This window comes from Microtus oregoni, unplaced genomic scaffold (genome assembly GCF_018167655.1).
Source record: "Microtus oregoni isolate MIOR12 unplaced genomic scaffold, Mior012 000101F_ref0000407, whole genome shotgun sequence".
Lineage (NCBI taxonomy): Eukaryota > Metazoa > Chordata > Mammalia > Rodentia > Cricetidae > Microtus > Microtus oregoni.
The window spans coordinates 337,517-350,409 of NW_024544715.1; the positions used below are offsets into that span (position 1 = coordinate 337,517).

Below are 12,893 nucleotides of genomic sequence, written 5' to 3' on the forward strand. Positions count from 1 at the left end.
GAAGGAAAACCGAGCGCTGGGCAGGGCGGGGGCGGGCGGCTGCCGTGGATCCGGCCCGCTACCGCCGCAGCTCGGTGGCCTCCCATTGGCCGCGACGCGGGCGGGAGGCTCGGGAGGAGGGAGGCGGGGGCGAGGGCGGCGGCGGCGGGAGGGGACCGGGAGGCCCGGGCGGCGCGTGCGGCCAGGCGGGAGAGCGGCTGCAGCTCGCCCGGGTCGCGCCAACGGAGACCCTTCGCGGTGCGCGCCAGTGGCGAGGACTAGGTGGCCGGTGCCGACGCGCGCGAGCGGCGAGGGGCACGGCCATCGTGACAGCGGCCGAGCATCCCCCCCACTCTGTGACCCCCCCCCCCCCAACGCGGCCGCAGCGGGAGAACAGAGTCTCTAAGTGGCCAGGGAGCAGGAAAGGCGACGCCGCGGAGGCCTGGCCAGCGGGACCGTCGCCCTTTGTGGGCGCAACGCGCACGGCCGAGAGCGCCCTTCCCCCGAGGCGCTCTACCCCCGGAAGCTTTGTCGCACCGCTCGGCCCCGGAGAGGACGCCCAGAGAAGGGAAAAGCCGGGGTTCGAAAGCTCGCGTGGAGGAGCTCCTGAGAGCGCCACCCGCTCGGCTTCCACCTCCGTATCCTGCATCAGCCGCGGTCCCCGTGCCGCCGCATCTCTGGGGCTGCCGCCGCACTCCGGCCATAGCCCAGCTGCCTGCGCAGCGGCCCGCACACACGCACACGCGTGCACATACACACACACACGCACACACACTGCTCGGCGCGCACGCACGCCCGCCCTTCTCCCCGCCCCCTCCCCAGCTCCTTGATCTCCCGTCTGTTTTATTACTCCTGGTGCGAGTCCGGCGGACTCCGAGGCCCGCTATTTGTTACCAGCTCGCTCTCATTGGCGGGGAGCGCAGAGCAACGGAGAAGGGGGTGGGGAGGGGAGGGGAAGGGAAGGGGTGGCCACTGCCCGGAGCCGTCTCCGCGCCGCTGTTGGTGCTCCGCTGCTGCTGCTGCCGCCACCGCCGCCTCTGGCTCCTCGCTCGGCCCCTCTCCGCCTCCATGTGCCGGATAGCGGGAGCGCCGCGGACCCTGCTGCCGCTGCTGGCGGCCCTGCTTCAGGTACGCAGAGGTCCCGGGTGGGTCGGGCTGCAAGCGGGGTGGGGCGTGCGGCGCCGGGTCCCTTTGTTCCCCGCGCTGCTGCGGGGCCGGGCTGAGCACCCAGGAAGGGAGGTGCCACACCATGAGGCCAAGAAACTGAACACGCATGAAGCCCCGGCCGGACTCCTGGGCCAGACTCCCTGACCAGCTGGTCTACCGCCCCTTCTTCCTGGAGCCTTGGTCACAGGGTCTCCTTGGCTTCGCTTTTGGGCCAAGGCGAGCTCGAGGATGTCCCCAGGCAGAAGAAGGGTGAGGCAGGATAACTCCTAGGTTTTGTAGTTTTCTATGCTTTTTGTCCCCTTGCTTTGTACTTTAATTTTATTTTTTGTTTGTTTTGTTTATTTCTTCGGGGAGGGGTCGCGAGTTTGCACTAGGAATTCTCACTCTGGTGTCTTAGTTACAGGACTTGCCTCCACCCCACCCCGCTCCAGCACCCGCGCGCCTCCTGGTGCGCAAGGGCTCCTATGTCCTATTGTCTTCATCCCAGCTCAGAGTTGCCTTCTGGCCTTTGGATTCTCTTGACCTGGCAATATTCTTTGTCGGCCCCACTTGGAAAGCGAATCTGGTCCCCTGCCACACTGAGTGTTTGCCGGCAGGCGCTTCAGCACGCTTCTGGCCCCGCATCCTTGGTACCAGACCAGGCGAGAAGTCCCCATTACTTGGCCATTTTTTAAATGTGCATTCCTTTCTTCGTACTGTTGCCTCTGCCCTGCGGGGGTCTTGGGCACCCAGTTGCCTGAAGCTACCCTCACTTTTCCCACTCTCGGGGAGAGCGCCAGCGAGCCTTTTCATTGACTCTACTTTGAGACTTGGCGGCAGCTGGAAGCACCTGCTCCAGGCAGTTCCCGAGTTCTCCGCCACACAGGCCCCCAGCCCAACTTTCACGGGGCATCCCTCCCAAGAATACCCCTACCCCAGTCCCGTTCTCTAGCAGGTCCCACTGGCCACACCATGGATATGGCCCTCGCGCTGGGCGGGGTCTAAGTGGGGGTCCCAAGTCTGTGCCCATGTGTGGTGGGGTCCTATAGAGGTAGCGGGAGGGAGGTGTGTCCACTCTCTCTGCGTTGCACGGACACTCACCCCGGAGCCCCGTACAACCCCCATCCGGAGGAGAGGGTGGGTAGCACGATGGTAGCCCCAAGTGCGGGCAAGTCTCGGAAGTGCCACTCCGCGGGTGTTGGGGGCGAAAAATGGGCACAGATTGCTGTTCGCTCCCTTCCTGTGTCAGGGCCTAGTTCACTCGGGCAGCCGGGCTGGAGAGTGCTGCGGTCACCGAAGCGGGACAGAGCCAGCGCAGGCCACTCTCTCTTTTCTTCCTCCGTCCTCTAGAGGGGTGTGGGCCGCGCCCGCGCCGAGCCCTGTCCATGGTGCGCCGCGCTGCAGAGTGTGGCCCTGCCCTGTTTGCTCCTTTGCTCCCGGGGTCCTGCTCTCCCCAGCGCACACTCCTAGGCCTCTGGGGTCCTCTGGTTCCCTTCCCCTGTCTTGGATTTCTCCTTTTGTTCTTTCTTCTCCTGCTGGTCTTTCTTTCCCCCTTCCCCCACTCACTGGTTCTCCACCCTCCCCCAAAGATTTCCTGACTCTGGGATTTCAGAACTATTAGACTAGACATTTTTGGCCTCTGCAGTTTTGGAGAGTGGATGGAATTCTTTCTAACTTGGAGGAGACCTGCCAGTCACTTGCTAACAAAATCCCTCCTGTTATAAAACCGCCCTTTATTCTCCCTGCGCTCTCCTCATTCCATCACCTCCTGTCACTTCATTTATTGTTTCTTCTTTTTAAAACGGTTTTTTTTTTGAAAGAGGTTGACCGCAGGGGGAGAAAGAAAAGAGTTTTCTGCTTGCAGTGTTTGAAGTTAAGGGAAAGACAAGACAAACTTAAGAAACCCTGGGTACATTTTGTTTTCTTTCTCTTTATTAACAAAGGAGACACCATAAATCAAAAGAGCTCACTTTTCAAAGCAGTATTTTTACATTTCACTTATCGCTCTTGCTTCATTACCAGCTATAGTTGATTATTTTATTAGTAACTTTTTAATAGAATGTAATTTTTAATCAAATATATTGATCACTGAAGTTAGGACATGTGTTGGTCATTCCCTCATGGAGAATCTCTTTTTCTCTTTTACCCATCTCTCTTGAAGTCTGGTGTGAATTCGAAGTTTGGAAGTCCTTTTTTCTTTAAGCATTAAAAATACTGTTTATAGACATTAGATATAAGTTTATTTTGCCCCGTGCATGCTTTCTCCTTGTGTCTGTGCTAATGCTGACTGCGATGAAGCGTCATGAAAGGGGATGTTATAACTTTGCCGTCAGATATTGAGCAGCCATCCATGAGTGCAGTCTCACTGAGGGATTGTGCAAGGCCACTGGGAGCAGACATTCCAGCTTTACCTCATGGGTTTTAGGGTTAACTGCACCATGTGGATTGCACAACTGAGATTAGCAATGACTTTGAGCTAAAGGTCTGCTCTGCACTCCAGAGCAACAAAGATCTGTCTGCAAGGTGAGCGTGGCTCCTCTGCAGTCATCTGCTATTAAGTCTCTAGTTGCTGCGTGTTTTTTTTTTTTTCTACCAGTGCAGACTAAGCAGCAAGGGTTTTGGAGAAGAGAGTGGACAGACTATTAGTGGGAATCTGAGCAACCTTATCTCTTCAGACCAGTTACATAGCCATGACTGTGTAGAGCACGATATACCTTTAATTCCTAACAGAATAGTCCATGTGCCTTGCTTTGCCTGCTTGGGTTTTACTTAATTATGCTTCTACCTAGATTTATGTAATTCTGATTAATTTTACATAACAAGATAGTCACCTTCCAAGGTTTTCTTTTCTCCTTCATTACAGTTGAAGATGTCAGCATTGTCTTTTCCATGAAACGAATTTGAACATGCAACTTGCGTGACTGAGGGGTAAAGCATTAAGCCACAAAGTTATGATTAACATCCTTTGTAAAGTATTTATGTAGCTTTCAAACCATTACATAGACTTATTGTTAGGGGAAAAAAATCAATTTTACTGTTATTGCCAACCTGGTAATTAATAGATTAGAAACCTGTTTTGTTTTTCTAGCTCACAATTTAATTGCACAGCCTGTTGTTCTAATTTAAATACACTTGATTGCATTATGTAAAATCAGGGCCAGTACCTTAATGTTGGGAGAAAAATGTAGAATCTTACTTTGATCCCACATGGTTTCAGCCCTGAGTGAGGATTTTGAAGAAAATGCCCACACTGTGGACATTTCTCATCCGCCTGGTAGGCATTGATTTTGCCAAGGTTAATATTCAACACTTAAAACACACAACACCTGAGCTTTGCAGGAAACTAGGATTCTATGACCGTTTTATGTGCAAACAGCATTTCTTCTCAGTGTTTGGTTTTTTGTGCCCTTGTCGGCTGCGTTCTGTGAAAGTAGCACTCTGCCTAGTTGGCTTCCACATCAGGCTTCAATACTGAGCAGGACTTTGTCTTTTTTGCTAGTGGGGGCGCATCGGAGTCTTGCCGAGAGGTGGTCCATTAACAATGTCCAAGAACGACCATTTCTCTCTCTGAAAATGTTTATGGTTATAATTTTAAGAAGACACATTCACACATTTAGGCTCCCGTTTCAAGTTCCAATTGTGTTTAGAGAGTACGATGTTTGACTCCCATGTCTTTATAGAAGTCTGCTCTAGGAATCTTTGAGAGGAAATGTTCTTTCATTAGTTTTCTTTCTTTGCAAGCAGAGACCAGAGCTTTCCTGGAGCAGATTATATGGGTGACAGCATATTACACTAAAGTTCCGTGAATTTTTTTTTCATTAAAAAAAATTGCAATCCACAAATCTGTATTGCCTCGTTAAGGTTTGGGGTTAGTAACTGGGGAATGTTGAGACCTTAAGAAACATTTAATCTCGTTTTCAAATGCTGCTGCTACTGCTGCTGTTTTCTAACCCTCAGTGGCTCAGACCCCACCCCGATTTCAAGGGGGAGCTTCTCAAGTGCGAAGTGGTTTTCAGGGGGAAATCAGGGCTGTTATTTAAGAAGTGGAGTGTTTATGTATACACTTCACAATTTTGCCCAAGTTAACATTATTCAAATTTGTTCTTTTGGCTCAAATACAAAAAGTAATCAAGTTTAAGAACTTCTCAGACTTGGCAGTGAATTTTATCAACCATTTAAAAATATGATAGATTTGGAATTTGGATTTGTTTGAATAAGTATTTTCTTTCTGCCATCAGAACATCTAGAACCGAAGCACTTTCCAAGTTGGGTAAAGAACTATGAGTTGAAGTATAATCTTAACCAACTTATTATCTGCGCCTTTTAGCTCTCTGTTTTTCCTACTAGAATTTTAATTTGTTTTAAGTTTTTGGAAAATTATATCAGTTAATTTACACAAAAGCTGGGCTTAATGTTCAACTAAATAGTATCGTGCATTTGACTGTACTGGGGAAGAGGTATGCATAGGTTTATATTCTGAAGGGAGCTCTATCTTAGAACATAAAAGTGACACTTTAAAGCAGGCAGAAAAGAGCACATTTGAAAGCTAAATGAGATCTTTTGAAAGATATGGGTTTAAAACATTATGAATTATATTGTAATGGGGTTTTTAAAGGAAGAATTCCAATTAGACACAAGTCCCTCTCAGTTCCTTATTTATTGCTAGTCATTCCTTATTACTAAGAATATTTTCTCGTGTCAGCTTTAAGATGTACTTGCAGCATTCTAAGTCCTTGCTGTGCATGTGCACATATACACATAGAGATACAGACGTGTAGCATATATCTATATGTGTACACATGTATAACACATGTAGAGACCTGATATCTAGAAAGGTATTCCCTTCTGCATTCAATACAGTTTGACTTCAAGTGACAATCAGTAGTTGATTCCTTACTTCCTGTAAGAACTGACTTGAAGCATCGTGAGAATAATCGTCCTGTGTACACATGAGCTACTCTTGTGTAGTGTCACAGGCAAGAGCTCCTGTGGGGGTCAGGAAGTCTGGGGATCTAATCCGCTCCAGCTGGAGTCTGTTCTCTGTAGTCTCGGCGATACTGTTTACCTCAACATTGCTCTTCTCGTTCATGTTGGGTTAATTGATTGCTAAGGACTTTGCCAGTTCTGTGATTTTTGGGATTACTTAAAAAACTAATGCAACCATGCTTTATTTTTAATTTTTTTTGAAATAGCTTTAATTTACACCTAAAATGTAAGACCTTTTAGAGACTCCGAGAGGCAAATGCAGTTTTGAGGACTAACGACCAACAATAGTGTAGCAGGCACTCATGTTTCTACCCCTGCCTTGAGCACTTGAATACCTTATACTGACTGTGGCACTATAGCCAGTAGACATGGACCATTTATGAGACGAAATTAAATTTAAAGAAAAAATATGACTAATGTTGCGGAGATTACTTTTATGTCCCCATTTGCTTGAGAGAACACAGTGTCCATGAAAACCATTGAATTGAGTGATAACTCTGCCATTAAAAATGCAGCCCTTTGACCAGAAAGCCCTCAAGTTATTTTTCTGCAGGTTATTCCTGTATCTACGACCTATTCATCCAGTGTATGATGCTTGAAGATAGTTATTTTAACATTGCTTGTTAGAAATTGTTGGATTATAGTTTAGTCTCTCAATAGAATAGTCCCCAGTAAGTAATGTTTTAATAATTTGTGGTATAATATAGGGAAGCTTTGAGAATTCCTGCTATAGTGGAACAAAATATTTTAGTTTTACGTCTTTGGAATTGTTAAAGTAGTCCATGGACCTAGAATAACTACAGACGATATTGTCAGAATAATCAGTCTTGTAAGAGTCTTCTGGGGATCAAGTAGGTAATCAGGTGAAATAGAAGGCTAGAGAACTAAGCAGAGTGGGTAAATTGAAGTTGACCTAAGCTAATGCTAGAGAATTAAACAGCATAAAATGATATGATGAGGACAATGAAGAGCTTGTCATGGTTAGGTTTGCCAGTTTGTCACAAATCCTGGAAACAGCACCTCAGTCATGCAACTGCCTCCATCAGACTGGCCTGGAGTATGTCCGTAGGGGCATTTCTCGGTTAATGATTGACTTGGGAGAACCCATGGCCTCTGTCTGCGCAGTGCCATCTCTGGCCAGGTGGTGCCCTGTCCGAAGGGAACAAACTGAGCAAGCTAGGAGGAGCTGGCCCAAGAGCATTTCTCCACAGCCTCTGCTTCAGTTCCTGCTTCCACATTCCTGCCCTGAAATCCTACCCTGATTTGTAAGCCAAATCAACCCATTCCTCCCCAGGTTGGCTTTGGTCAGTGTTTTATTGGAGCATCAGGGAGAAACTGATTCAGAGCTTAAAACAAAGTTAACCATCCATGTTGACCTCATGATAGGACCAAATTGTGTCGAGTTGTCCGGGCCTGAGAGGTTATGCTTGCAGTGACCACTGTGATATTTCTCACATTCTCCTCAGTGCTTGAGTGTTGAAGTATTCGTCCGTTCTGTTGGTGGAGGTGTAGTCTAAAATGAGTTGTAAGTCTGGAAACCTGGATGCTTCAGTTAGAGAAGTGATTCACTTTGGGTTTTTGCAAGTCCAGGTGGGAAAGTTTGTTATGTGATGTTTGTAAAACATCTTGACCTACTTAAAAGAAGGCACTATCATAAGTATCAGATGCTGGGACAGACTAACTCAGATTCCCAATGCTCTCCTCTTAAGGGTTTTTGTCTGTTTTTAATTGTGTGCTCCTGCGTGTGTGTGTGTGTGTGTGTGTGTGTGTCTGTGTGCATTCCTGTATAGAATGTGTATGTCTGGGGTTTGAGGAGGCCAGAAGGGGGCATCACATCTTAGAACTAAAATTACAGACCATTGTGAACCATGCTGTCTGTGCTGGGGGTCAAACCAAGATCCTCTGGGAGAGCAGTGCTGGCTAGGAACTACCAAGCCATCTCTCCAGCTCTCCTATGCCCCACTCAATCAAGTATGCCTATGTGTGCTATTAAATAAGAAACGAAGGGAGGTCAGAGGAATGGCGTGGGAAAGGAAGAGGCCATGTATTAGCTCCCTGCTACTGTATACTGTAAAAATAATTTCAAAAAGGTCTTGTGTGAAATTTTTATTTTTGTTTTTTGTTGTTTTTAAGAGAGGGTTTCTTTCTGTAGTCTATATCATCCTGGAATTCCATCTATAGACCAGGCTGGTTCAGAACTCAATAACTGGCCTGCCTCTGTCTCCCAAGTGCAAGGATTAAAGGTATACGTCACCACTACCAGGCTTTTCCTGTAAATTTTTAAAATAATTACGAGTCTATTGAAATTTAAAGTATGCATTCCTAGGTGTGTGCCCCTTTCTGATATTCCTCCTACTCCCATGTCCTCTCCTGAAAATTTTTTTAGTGCTTTGGTGAAGTAAAGAATTGTTTCTAAGAGATAGTAAATTGAAAATTTTATTGTTTGAAATATTTACTATACCTGAAAATTTGGAACTCCATTGGAATGGCCAGCCAATGATTTTTTTTTTAACATGGAACCTAAATTTTGTTTTTTTCCAAACTTCCTTCTATTACGCTGAGTTTTGTACATTTTTTGCTTTTTCTATTTGTGGTGGGAGTCATTATTGGTTGCTATTTAGTTTTCTCCCACACTTAGAGTTTCTAGGGTTTTTTTTTTAGTGTGTTCTAGGCCTTAGAATGGACAATAAGTCACTCTAAAGCCATAGGAGCTCATATTCCATAGAAAATCAGTGTCACTTAGATGTTTGCAGCCACTTACAAAGATCTTTATTTTTCTTTTTAAACATAATATCTAATGGTATATTTAAAAATCTTAAAAGTGAGATACTTTTATATCAGAGTCTGGGACAATTGTGTGAAATATTTATGCAACTGTGCAGGATAAGTGATATTATTCTCATTTTAGGGGTAAACTCAGACAAGCTGAGTATTTTTCAGAACCCAAATTCAAATCATGTCTATCATAGAAAGTTAAACTTGACTCAGGCTGGACCCCTTTTTACATAGTAGTAGAGATTGAATATCACATCAGAGTATTTCAAATCTATTATATGGGATTGATATTTTTCCTGTAATTAACGTGTGTGTGTGTGTGTGTGTGTGAGAGAGAGAGAGAGAGAGAGAGAGAGAGAGAGAGAGGGAGAGAGAGAACCTACTTATAACCACTTGTGCACATTTGTGTTAAAGCCTGCAGGCGGGCATGGTACCTGGAGGACTGTACTAGCTATTTCTTCAGTGATTTCCACCTTATTTTTTTGAGATAAGGACTGTCATTAATTTTAGAGCTTGCTGATTTGGCTTGTCTGCCTGTGTAGTAAGGCCCAAGGTCACCCTGGCTCCCTCTCCAGCTCTAGGATTACAGGGATACAACACATGGCCTTCTTCTGTGGGTTCTGGGGAATCCAGCCCAGCTCTCCGTGTTTGAATGGCAAGCACTTATTGACTGAGTCATCCCCCATCTCTAGTTAACTCCCGTATTACACCCTCTATTTAATCTTAGCCTTAAATATTTTGCTCTTCTTTGGCATTTGAAGCCAAAATGTGATGCTTAATTAAGATTTTCATTCTTTTTATATACTGTTTCTTGTAGTAAGAAGAAATCCTAGCCAAGTGTCTCATCAGTTATAAAAAGTTTTTCAGACTGTTGCTCTTCAACAAATAAGATGTCAACAAATACACAAAACGTGGTTTCGAGCCAACCTTGGAACTCAACATAGTTTCGAAAAGCCTATAAATATACATTTCTTAGAAACTGCTTTTCCTCCACATTTCCTCATTGTGACCGTAAATGCCAAAGGTCCCATCACCTAAAATTGAGAGTGTTTTAATTTCTAATGGCTTTCTTTCCATATTTGAATATTTTAAATACGTTTTCCTCTCACAGATGAAGTTATTTGGAAACTTGTAAAGTATATGTGCAGGAATCTCGACAGTGCGACTCAAACAAGTTCGTGGGAACATTTTGTGTGGAATATGTTACTGGCTATTGAGAGGGCCTATAAATATTTTACCTGTAACGTGACTCTTTGTGGATGAGCGGATACAGCTGACTTGTTTGTAATTTTGAAAAAAAAAAACAAATAAAAAAATTGGATTTCTTAGTGGGAAATCTACTAATGGAGACCTGAGATAAATGACTACCAGGCCATTGATTTTATTAAGTACTAGAGAGAAACTGCCCACTCATATTAGAGTATGGCCACTTTATTTATTTATTTACTTAGGTAGTTTCTTAGTTGATTACTTTTGTTTTGTGTTGGCTTAAGTGGATAATACAAAAGTCTTACGCTCATTCTTGGTTGTTTTCTGGCCCAGGGAATAAAGAAAAGTGTGTTTTGTGCAGCAGAATGGTGGTCTGTGGTAGTCCCCGTAACACTGCTCCTGGCCTATGGCTGTCCCTGTGGCTGTACTCTGGGAGAGGGTACCTGATACCAGCACTTCCAAGATTACCTTTTGATGGCTTGCTTCCTTTTGTGGTAGGGAGTTTGAAATTCAGTTTGCTTTCTTACACACACCTACATTCACGAACATTTAGTGTAGGGAAGCAGTAAGTGTGTGTCTGCGTAATTGCTGTTAAGTCTTCCTAGCTGGTGGTACTGGTTAGAGAGTACTGGGTGAAGACACAGTCTCAGCACCCTAGTAGCAGCCCCTCCAAATCTAACTGTCCCCAGGGGTAACCGTTTGCTCGATGGGTAAGAACATAGATGCCTTTTACTTTTCTTGTATCTTTTTAGATAAGCAGATGTGTTCCTTTTCGGGTCTGTTGTCCTGGACTCAGTCTGTAGAAGCCATCCATGTATTTGTGTTATCTGCATTTATAATCACAGAAATATGGCAGACTCACAGAAATGGCTGTGGACATAGCTTGAGGACGATGAGAATGGAGAATGGGAACCAGATTGTTCCATTGCAGCCAAAGGCTGTGTGAACCGTTGTGGTGTCTGTCACTGAACACCTTTTGTGCTTCTTCCCCTTTGGAACACCTGCGAGGTCCTGGCATAGGCGCTGTTGCTGCAGCGGGGCAGGAGAAACGCTTGTGTACTGTGCTTCTTGTCTCTCTCCTAGTCCCCTTTAAAAATGAACATAGAACCAAAGGATACTCTTTCTGAGCATAAATTTTCTGCAGAAATAGATTCTAATCCTTGTAGCAATGGTTCTTCACACGTTCTCTGAGCTCACCGGTGACCTACTTTTCAACAAGGTCCTCTGCCCAGTTCTCATGTTCATTTTTCATTTGGAAAGAGGCTGACATAGAGTGCTTTGTCGTTCTCTACACCTTCGTTTTCAGCTGTCCAATGGTCCAGTGTGTGTTCAGGTAGATTTGCACTCCTGTGTTTATGGAACTGTTTTACCAGTTGACTTGAGCATGAGAACTGTAGTTCGTTCTCTCTCTCTCTCTCTTCTCTCTCTCTGTCTGTCTCTCTCTGTCTCTGTCTCTCTCTCTCTCTTCTCTCTCTCTGTCTGTCTCTCTCTGTCTCTGTCTCTCTGTCTCTCTCTCCCTTTCTCTCTCAGTTCATGATGTCTGTACAGTCTTTCAGTTTCAAGTCCCCACTCCCTGAGACCAAGTTCTATAGGTGACTGCACAATCAGGTTTTTGTTTTAATTCTATTTTGGTTAGGAAAACTCTATTTTTGCTCTTAGAGGCGGATACATGAATGTTGAATGTGTTTGTGCAGATATGCCTAAGTGTGCAATCCAGAGGACAACATCAGATGTCACTACTCAGGCAGTCTACCTCGTTATTTTAGGCAGGTTCTCTCTTCGGCCTTCAACTCCTGAAGTGCTCAGAGGCTGGCCAGTGCACTCCCGGGATCAGTCTGTCTCATCTCCGCAGTGGACACGAAGGCGTTTCTAATGTCCAGCTATTGTACATAAGTTCTGGGTTCAAACGCAGCCCCGTGCTTACTCAGCAAAGCTTTGACTGATTGAGAAATCTAAGTAGCTCTGGAATTCGTTTCCGTGTATTGAAAGGATTGTGCTCTTTGTGTCACCTTAGCTCATTGATATAATTTTTCCTCAGCTTTTCGTTGCTTCTACACATTTTTAGCCATAAAAATAATTATTCATGCAGTGTTTGTGTTTTTAATCTTAAATTTTATTTATAGTTCTGTCTTCTTTGACAGGTAAATAGGAACTTTAGGGAAAGGGTGCCATAACAATTGATTTAATTTATATATCAATTTAAAATTAATCTCCTGTATATGAAGCTATGATTGAGTTTATGGATTTTATTGTTTAGAAGCCTTCTTGGTGGATCTGTATTTTAAAGGAAGACAGTGCCATACTTAAATGTAAGTACAGTGGATCACTCGAGAGATTGCTTGTTGCTGAGTGGTGGTGGCACACACTCAGGATGCAAAGGCAGGCGGATCTCAGTGAGTTCAAGGCCAGCATGGTCTACAAAGTGAGTTCCAGGACAGCCAGGGTTTCACAGAGAATCCCTGTCTTGAAAAGAGAGATTGCTTGTAACATTTTAGGGTTGTAACTAACAGCGTTCTGGAAAATTGTGAGTTTATCTTTAGTGAATAATTTGCATTCATAATGAATAGTTGCAAGATTTCAATTTCTTATCTCCCCATGTCTTGGTGATTTGTAATTAACACATATACACGTATAAATGATGTGTATCTCTTTGTTTGCTGAGCCAAGATATAGACTGACAACTTTCTCAATATCATTCATACCACTCTAAAGTTTATATTCAATTGCAGTGTGAAGTAGTGTGTGTTATTTCCCCTAGATTATCTGTCTCTCTGTGTCTGTCTGAAACATGCATGCAC

At 44.8% G+C, this 12,893-nt stretch overlaps 1 protein-coding gene across 1 annotated transcript in view; it reads left to right on the plus strand.

Moving 5' to 3' along the window:
• The first annotated feature begins 355 nt into the window (after nucleotides 1–355).
• The window catches only part of LOC121443161 (cadherin-2), a 227,134-nt gene continuing 214,596 nt past the window's right edge, over nucleotides 356–12,893 (plus strand). Inside the window, exon 1 of the mRNA XM_041644837.1 lies at nucleotides 356–1,107. Within this exon, the coding sequence (XP_041500771.1) occupies nucleotides 1,048–1,107 (60 nt within the window). The 5' untranslated portion in view covers nucleotides 356–1,047. The remainder of the gene's footprint in view (nucleotides 1,108–12,893) is intronic.